Below are 9,543 nucleotides of genomic sequence, written 5' to 3'. Positions count from 1 at the left end.
TTTTTTTTTTTTTTTTTTTTTTTTTTTTGTCCATTATTGTTATGGGTTCGTTCACATACTTTTTCATTTTCAATAACTCTTAAAAAAATGGATAAACTTAAAAACAGGATAAAGAATTCATTCTCTAACATCTCCATCTTTTACCATTTAAATGCTTTAAGAATATTGGAATTTTTAAAATCTTATTTTACTCAATTCTTTTTTAATAAAAAAAACAACTATTTTAGTCAACTTCTGTACCTATTATTCTAATTATAAAAAAACTTAAAAACCTTAAATACAGCTTCCATTTGTTTATTTTAATACTTTTACTTTTTCACTTGTACTTTTATAAAAGCAATAGGTCACTAGAACAAATCAAGAGATTAAAAACTTACTAGTGACCTATTAAACACCAACTAAAAGCTTAAAAATTTATCAAATACCTTTGAACATTAGTGACCAAAGAAATATAAATCTGAATGACTGAACAAGATAAATCTTTCCTGCAAGCAAACACATGGGTATTCACTACCCAGTCTCAGGTAAAGCACAGTAAATGAGAGAAAGAAATGGTCAATCCAAATAATTTGCTCATCTTCAAGGTCAAAACTACCTCCCAACGTGCCAATGCCTGGATTTTTCAAACAAAAAGGAAAAAGGAAAAACCCTGCTATATCTATACATGGAAAAATGTTATATCTTACAATCCCAAGTACAAAACTATTGAGGGTTCCCTCCATCCAACAAATTCGCCTTTTCTTTCTTATTTGCCACAAAATTCCATTTCCATCCACAACTCCTTCTCTTCATAATCTGGCATTTGTATCTGCTAATAGGCTCTTCAGCGTCTCATACGTCATGAAGCAAATGCCCACCCCAGGTACAACCTTATAGTATTCAGGTAGGATCCCTCGGTAGAAACCACTGAACCCTTCTGTCCTCAATATGTGCTTGAATACACCCAGAAGCCCTGTGGTATATACCCGAGCTCGCCCACCAGCTCCTTCCAACTGCTTTCGCCTCCTCACGAGATCCAAGGGGAAGGTCGCTGCAAATTATAGCAGGTAACATAATATAAACTGAGCTGTACAGTTAATCAGATAGAGATGACCTTCCATTTCACTTCACATGAAAGGATTAGACATCAGTAGGGGCAAACTGCTTCTTCACCAAATATCACACGACAGAGAAAAGCAGCTGGAAAGCACATTGGGGTATGCAAACATGAAAGCCACAGGTACTTAGAAATTCCCCAAGTTGTTGAAGGAACTACAATTCTAACTCACCCATCTTTAAACGTTTTAATACAAAACAAAAGGTTGAAAACTATTTTAATCTCTGTAGCTCAGTAGTTTTATAGTTTCGATATGTTCAATTTTAATTTTTATACTTCAAACAAACAGTCCTATGCACAGAGCACTAAACAAGAGTCAACCACGTTGGTTTAAATAGAAATCAAGCAAAATGCACAATGATGCTGCACGTTTGCATCAGCACTAAGTTTCCACAAGATAACTCAAGCACAGTCAGAACTGGTCTAGCCTCATACACATACTAATAGACCATGACAAAGTCCTCAAAGAGACACACGATGAACTACTGAGACTTCAAGGATTGACAGATCCATTTAACAAATGTAAAAGGGAGCCCAAGTGAGAAGCATACCTCAGATGGGGCACCTCTCACACCTGAAAATGATGTTCTAGTATATGTATATGATTAATAGTGCCAAGCTCCATTAATCCCCACCACAATGCTTGGGGAGACAGCTACTAAAACCAATCTTACGCAACATTTTTATGAGTGATAAAACAAAATTAAGTTGGTAATATGAATTTTTTTAATCAACTTCCTTACTAAAATTTTCATAATGCGAAACAAAATATAACTCCAGTCTGGTCTCTGTCTCTAGGGTCAGTCTGGTTAAATACTTTGGTGCAGAACCTGCACCACAGCCTGTTTCTCTGCATCAAAAGCATGGCAGACAGCGCTATGTATTAACCTCTTTTTTGCACTGACATTTTCTCCAACAAAACAATGAAAGCGGTTGAATTAAAACTTAATTAGTTCCAGAGTTATGACTAGCATCACAATTGTAGGTTAGTTGATGGTAATGCAGCACGTAAAAAGAAATATTAAAAATGAAGGGCAGGGATTTCCAGCGAGAAAAATTTTCAGATTCAAGAAACCACTTATATCCGTGAAATACTAAGATAGATACATTGCATATTTGAACCCCATAGAAATAGAATCTCTCTGAAAATTAACCCATCAGAGATCACTCACCTGTAGAGGATGCAATGCCTGATAGACTGCCACAGGTCAGGCTAACCAAAATCGTAGAATCATGAGGCCTGAAATATATTTAAAACAGTTTTTAGGACTACATGAGGAAGCACATGTAGACAACTCCAAACAGTTTGCATCAAATCCAACATTTATTCGATGAATTCATTTGAAAATCCTTACCTACGAGACTGCCAGAAAGACCTCAAGCTTTCATAAACTGAAAAACTGATAGCTATGTTGGGACCAACACCCTGCACCAAAAGACAGAATTAGTGAGCTATATTTTCAAAACATGGTTTGTGCTCCTAATATAACAACTCGGAAAGTAATAAAATGCATACCAGTATTGTCGCTCCAAGTCCCTTGTAAAGACCTAGAAAACCCTCATCTCTACAAATTGTTCCCAGAGTATGCCAAATACCTTTGTAATAGACCACTTTCGTCTACATACCAAAAATCTATAAAGTTGATGCAAAAACAAGTGCCAATGCTAACCATGGTTCAAAATTGTGTCAACCAACTGAAAAGACGCTTTAATAAAAGATGAATAAATCAAGAAAAACCCGAAAGGAATATACAAAGACCACCAATGCTATCCCAACTGAGCCTATCTAGTGTCTAATAAGACGAAATGGAAAGACCACTCACTGCCAAGCCTATGAATTTTAAGATCAGTCTAATAACCATCAAAATCACTTCCCAAGGTTAACCACCGAGGAAGTCAAGTTTTTTCCAATTTTTTGGATGAGAAAACAAGCTATAAAGCATAAATTAAAAGAATACAAAGAACCCATGGGCATACAGAAAACAGCCCACACCCAAGGAGCTAAACAACTAACATACAAGGCAGTCAAGTTAAGTAAAACAGTCAACTGTTTACAAGAAGTTGGCAACAACAAGATCTCACCTGAGCAGCAAGGCGAGTCCTTACAAGATCTAATGGATATGTAGTTGATGCTGCTGTAATTCCTGCCAAGCCACCACCCAGGAAGTGAACTAAAAGGTCTGCACTCATGCGATCCCTACGATGTTCAAGACCTGGGACCATGTGAAGTAACTACATAACATACAAGCAATCAATTAAGATCAAGGCAACTAAAAGTAAGAAATACAAAAATAAATTATCCCCAGATATAAAACTCTACGATGGTGTTTATTCATAAAATTTAAAAAAAAAAAATACAAAACCTTTTTGAAGTGTTCATATGCATAGAAATTAATCGAGGAATAAGGCAGACGATGAGCAATTGTAACAAGATTTCCTTTCCAGAAAGCTCTTATTCCTTCCTCATGAACAATTCGTGAAGCCTCATGCCATATACTGGCTTTCTTCAGCAATGCAGCATCAGAGTGCATCCCTTGCACCTGTGATGATAACAAGAAACATGACAGTTATAAATCCATCAATAACGAATGATATAGCAAAGGTCATACAAACTCATTATACATCACACAGGAAGTCTTCAGCCCAAAATACCAACAGAGACATGGAACATAGCAAAATTGACAGGCCAAATACCATTTTTTAAGAAATCAGGGCACAGGCACAATTAAGGACATGTTACTACAACATCCTGCCTTTTTATGTTTTTAATTTTAAATTTTTAATTATGATATTTGCATTAAAAAAATATTCTCATTTTCTTTTCTTAACATATCATTTCTTTAATAGTCTGAAATGTGTTGAAAGAGAAAAAATTTATAAAATATTTGACATTCTTTAAGAAAATGAAAAGAGACTAATGCTCAAAGATACAAACTTCATTGAGGAGTGAAACGAATAGGAAAGCAATCAAAAGAGATAAAGCATGCCAATTAAGATACATATCCTGTACAGAAAATTCAGCAAAAGTTTTTGAGAGACAACACCAAGAAGATGACTTTATATGTGCTGATTCATATCTGTCAGACCAAGAAAGATGTTGGCTTATGTAACAGCCCAAGCCCACCGCTAGCAAATATCGTCCTCTCTTTGAGTCTCCCTTCAAGGGCTTCCCCTCAAGGTTTTAAAATGTGTTAGTTAGGGAAAGCTTTCCACACCTTTATAAGGAATGTTTTGTTCCCTTTCCAACCAATGTGGGATCTCACAATGGTAAGAAAAATTCCTTATAAGGGTGTGGAAACCAATCGCTAGTAGACACGTTTTAAAATCTTGAGGGGAATCCCTTGAAGGAAAAACCCAAAGAGGGCAATATCGGTTAGTGGTGAGGCTTGGGCTGTTATAGCTTACTCCTCTCCAACCACAATTCTGAATAGCTTTAACAGCATTAACCCATAAGAGATTTGCCTTTGGATTCAATAAAGGGACCAATAAGTATTTGAGAAACATTTTCCTTTTGAAAACCCACCGGATGTTGAATATCAGAAAAATAAAAATAATAAAAATAAAAACCCGAAAACATGATCCTTGATCTCCTAATAAGAATCAAATTAAAATACTACAGCTTCTCAATCAACTTCCTGAATGGCGCCAAAGAAGAAGGAAATAATAAAGCATAAACTAAAGCACCTAAATATATAAAGAATTTGAAAATCAGATAGAAAATGGTCGATAATTCATATGCAAAAGAATTCAATAAATGCATTCAATTGTAATCATTCATTCCTATTCTCATCATAAAACATCATTGCTTGGAAATGAAATCTTCGACCTGTGTTACCAAAGTATATATTTCTCACCTTACTTGGTTATAATGCAAAAGTCGTCAATATTACTCCAGTATAGAACCCAAAAACTGTATTCCGAAGCTATCTAGCTTCAGGAAAACGTTTTGCGAAAGAGGGAAAAACTGGAGAGGGATAAAAAGAGAACAGTGATTATCCAGAATTTCCATTTCCAAAAGCCTAACTTCAAACCGAAAGTAACCCACGTTACAAAAAAAAGAGAACAGAGCAAACCAAGCCTACAACTGAAGCGTCGATAGGATAGCAATTAGGAAATTAAGTTCATCACTGACATTCACGAAGCAAAAGCAGCAAGATTAATAGATAGAGAACATAGTAAAGGAACCTGAAAGAGAATTGTAAGTCGTGCGAGTGGTGCTGTGCAGGTCTTACTAAAAGCACCAGCAACGCCTCCAGAGAGAAGCTGCGACACCGTCCCAATCTGCGATTGCTGAAGCGACTGTTGCTTTTTGGGAGCGAAATTTCTGGCACCTCCCTCGACAGAAACCACTCCTCCATGACCAGAGCTGAGAGCTCTCTGCCCTCCTTCCATCATCACACTAACCCTCGCCTCCGTTTGCATGTCAAATTAAACCTATCCTTCTTTACCCCTCTCCTCTCTTAACAAAAATCTCGAATCCGGTTAAGATCGTCAAAAGCAGAAATCAGGATTTGTAATCAAAGAACAGAAGCGAGAAAAATCAGAGTACTTGAACCACTACCAACAACTGGAAGTCGCAGACAGCGAATAAGAAAAAGAAAAAAAGAAAAAAAGAAAAAACTACCCCTGGTCTGTTCTAGGTTTTAAACCCCATTGCTTAAAAACTCTGCGTTAAATTGAAGGAAGAATCTACAGAGAAAGGAAGAAGATGAAGAAGGCGGTAGATACGACGTCGTTTATGTCCAGAATGAGAGTCCAAAACGAAATCGTTTTGGTCACCGACCTCATGATTCATTGAATTCCCCAATCCACTTTATTATTTCTGGTTGTAATAGTGTTAAAATACAATCGGGTGCAGTCGATATATGCTCTGCTTGGAATATGTGATTCCTTTGTTTTGGAATATTCTTGTAGGTGGTAACGGTGAGAAAGATAGCGTACGGGTGGAGCTCCATAAATTTTGTGTTCATCACATTAATAATTAAATAAACGAATTTCAATTTTCTTTGATTTATTTTTAAATATAATGCCTAAATTATCTTTCTTTTAATTAAAAAAAAAACTATTTGAAACTAGAAAGGATATAAAATGTTTTATTCTTCCACTTTCTAATTTTTTTTAATATCTTTTATCATTAGAATACAAGCTTAAAAAAGGCAACACAAGGTATAATCTCTCTCTTAATTAATTCCCATGCTATTGTATTTTCCACCCATAAAAACAATCTATTCTATTCTTAATTTCTTTTTTAATATATATATAATAAATGTTCCATGCAAAAAAAAAAAAAAAATTGAGACATGACCCTTTTATCGGACTGTTTTAAAGTACTTTTAAAAGTGAATATTATCTTCACGGTTATTTAACAATGTTTTGTCCTTGCTTACATTTTTTTATAAAAAAATTTAGGAAATCATCTAATATTAGATTGTTTCAAATTAAACACGTTTAACTTGAGAGTTCTAATAATTCAAAAATTGAAAAGCAAGAATTTTCTTTTTTGACGTTGGGTAAAACTAGTAACTATCAAATTTTAAGCCTTTTTTTAATTATTATATTTTCAAAATAGTTTGAATACAGATAGGATCGTTCTAACAATAATATAAATAGCCATATATATATATATATATATATATTAATTTCATTCATAATAATGATCTCGATTATGGATCTATGGTAATACAACTTGCATTAATTAAATTTAATTAAGGGGTCAACTCCCCAAAATAATAAATAATACTCAATCCGTAAATAATTAATGAATTAAATAACCAAGTTTTGGATTTTGAATCCATCGTGTTTTTTTTTTTGTTTTTTTTTATTTTTCTTCTCTCTTTATGTTTTTTAATCCCTTCACGAGCTACGTGCTTAATATATTATTATTAAGCTATCAACTTTGTAATAAAAAAAAAAAAGAAACCAAAGTTTGTATAAAAGGACCTTTAATCTTAGCCTAAGCTATCATATATATTTGTTTCTTTTATATGGCAATGGCAAGAAGAATTGTGTCTTCTCTAGTCTTCAACTTCATCTTCCTTAATCTTTTCAGTTGTCTGCTGGTTTCTAGCTCTCATTCAGACAGTGATGGTCGGAAGGTAAGACATATTCAGTTTGTTGTCGACTCCTTGAGATATATTTTTGTTGTGTTTTTTTTAATTTTGTCCTTTGTGTAGACTTATATTGTGTACATGGGGAGCAAACCAGAAGATACCAGTTCTACTCCTTTGCATCACAGGTCAATGTTGGAACAAGTTGTTGGTAGGTTCGTATCTACAATTTCAAAATTACAAATAGTTGTTCGATGATATAATGTATTAATAAGTTGAACTAGATTACTTAAATTTTGATATGTTGTTTTTTTAGCTCTTTCTCCCCGAAACATTTGCTTTATAGCTACAAGAGAAGCTTCAATGGATTTGCAGTGAGACTCACTAAAGAAGAAGCTCAAAAGATTGCTCGTATGTATTATTCAACTCAACGCATTTTAATTTGTCCCAGTTAGAGTATTATTATGAGTGATTTTATCTATTAGAAGATGTTTTAAAATAATTTTAGTTGTCAAATGTTATTTTTCAAATTACTAAGCTTAGAATTTGAAACATTATTTCAGTGAAGGAGGGTGTGGTTTCGGTGTTTCCAAATGAAAAGAAACATGTTCATACAACAAGATCATGGGATTTCATGGGTTTTACACATAATGTTCCTCGTGTAAACCAAGTTGAAAGCAATATAGTTGTCGGAGTACTAGACACCGGAATTTGGCCGGAGTCCCCCAGTTTCAACGACGAAGGTCTCGACCCTCCACCGAAAGAATGGAAGGGCACATGCCAGATCTCACCTGACTTTCAATGCAACAGGTGAATACCCAATTGAATTATAATATGAACTAATAATTGTTGAATTGAAAGTTATTAGTTTATAATTTTAATGGTTTTGAACATCAAAGCATAGATATTTTTTTTGTAGTCATTTTGTGATTTAGCCAAAGGGTAATTAGAAAATGGTTGTATGTAATAGAAAAATCATTGGAGCTCGAGCATATCGTAGCGAGAACCTTCCCAAAGGAGAAGTTCTAAACCCAAGAGATTCAAAAGGCCATGGCACACACACAGCGTCCATAGTGGCCGGCGGTCTGGTGAGAAAGGCAAGTCTATACGGTCTAGGCTTTGGCACGGCGAGGGGCGGGGTTCTTTTGATCCACAGAGAATCGACTGCAACCATTTTACAGAGTAACGCAGTGAAGGATGCCTCTGCTCCTTCTGTTGTCTCCTTCTCCTCCAGGGGGCCCAATCTTGTAACCCTCGACATCCTCAAGGTTAAATTTAGGTTGCTAATTTTTTTGTTGAATGAAAATTTGCAGCTTTTACCATGAATTCCAAACTCAATAAACAAGCAGAGTTTGCATATGGTGCAGGCCATGTCAACCCACTCAAGGCAATAAATCCAGGGTTGGTTTACAACGCAAGTGCAAGCGACTACATTGATATGTTGTGTGGCCAAGGTTACACCACTGCCATGGTTCGACTTATTACCCACGACAGCAGTGCTTGTACTTCCACCAACACTGGAAGAGTTTGGGATCTAAACTATCCTTCTTTTGCACTTTCCACAACTCCTTCAGAATCCACCAATCAATTCTTTACTAGAACTCTCACAAACGTTGAACTAAGAGCATCCATATATACTGCTACGGTTTTTGCCCCACCAGGCTTGAGGATCACAGTGGATCCTTCCGTTCTTTCATTCAATGGAATTGGAGAGACCAAATCTTTCAGGTTAACCGTTCAAGGAACGGTGAGCCAAGCCATAGTGTCGGCTTCTCTGGTTTGGAGTGATGGTATACATGATGTAAGAAGTCCTATTATAGTCTATGTTCTCAACAAACCTTAGTTCAATTGAACCTTGAGAAGAGATGTTGTTTCTAAAGTTGAAATGAATTTTCAAAATCGGGTATGAAATGAAACATATTATTACTAACCATGATTATTTAGAACTCAAAAGCATGGTAGTCTTAAAATTAAGACTTGGGTGCTAGTTCCTGCGCCTAGCTTTTGTAGCCCCATTGACCCAATAATATGGTGCCACTTGTCCTCACTTTTTTCACCTCTCTTTTTTGTCCTCCTCCTTTTTTCCATTTCCATTTAAACAATAACATTTTACACGTTTATATTCTAAAATTACGTGCTTTTTTCTATTTTTTTTAAAAACATAATCTTTGATATTATCACTTCGAGATATTTTTCTCCCATCATTATTTTAAATGGATTAGTTGAAAATAAATGAATTTAATTATACGAAAAAATATATCATAAAATAAAAAATTATTAAATAAAAGAAAAATTAGGTATTTTAAATTATGAAATGTATTTCTGAACTTATCATCTTTAATTAAACAGTATTGTGAGGATGAAAAAAGAAAAGAAAAAAAAAGATACATAAAAATTATA

The 9,543-nt window shown here is 34.8% G+C and overlaps 2 protein-coding genes across 8 annotated transcripts; one reads left to right on the top strand and one right to left on the bottom strand.

Annotated features, from left to right (window-relative positions):
• Nucleotides 1–552: 552 nt before the first annotated feature.
• LOC111458263 (mitochondrial substrate carrier family protein B-like) lies at nucleotides 553–5,888 on the bottom strand. Of its 7 annotated transcripts, none has more exons than XM_023100794.1 (8): nucleotides 5,633–5,888; nucleotides 5,282–5,529; nucleotides 3,460–3,636; nucleotides 3,179–3,328; nucleotides 2,613–2,714; nucleotides 2,452–2,522; nucleotides 2,269–2,336; nucleotides 553–1,030 (listed from the first exon to the last, which is right to left on the bottom strand). In XM_023100794.1, the coding sequence occupies exons 2-8, from the start codon at nucleotides 5,516–5,518 to the stop codon at nucleotides 789–791; spliced, it is 1,047 nt and encodes a 348-aa protein (XP_022956562.1). In that variant the 5' UTR covers nucleotides 5,519–5,529; nucleotides 5,633–5,888; the 3' UTR covers nucleotides 553–788. The 7 variants fall into 7 exon arrangements, 3 of the variants coding, with proteins under 3 accessions (XP_022956562.1, XP_022956561.1, XP_022956563.1); XR_002713075.1 differs by adding an exon at nucleotides 1,648–1,946 and having other exon boundaries at nucleotides 769–1,030; nucleotides 5,282–5,887; XR_002713078.1 differs by adding an exon at nucleotides 1,840–1,946 and having other exon boundaries at nucleotides 895–1,030; nucleotides 5,282–5,887.
• Nucleotides 5,889–7,086: 1,198 nt separating this feature from the next.
• LOC111458693 (cucumisin-like) lies at nucleotides 7,087–8,986 on the top strand. Its single transcript, XM_023101485.1, has 5 exons — nucleotides 7,087–7,191; nucleotides 7,270–7,358; nucleotides 7,460–7,554; nucleotides 7,707–7,886; nucleotides 8,457–8,986. Exons 1-5 carry the CDS (start codon nucleotides 7,087–7,089, stop codon nucleotides 8,984–8,986), a joined length of 999 nt encoding a protein of 332 aa, XP_022957253.1.
• Nucleotides 8,987–9,543: the final 557 nt, after the last annotated feature.

The sequence above is a fragment of the Cucurbita moschata genome, unplaced genomic scaffold (genome assembly GCF_002738365.1).
Source record: "Cucurbita moschata cultivar Rifu unplaced genomic scaffold, Cmos_1.0 Cmo_Scf00021, whole genome shotgun sequence".
Taxonomy (NCBI): domain Eukaryota; kingdom Viridiplantae; phylum Streptophyta; class Magnoliopsida; order Cucurbitales; family Cucurbitaceae; genus Cucurbita; species Cucurbita moschata.
Note: the sequence above shows the minus strand (reverse complement) of the source record. Positions and strands in the feature narration are given on the sequence as shown.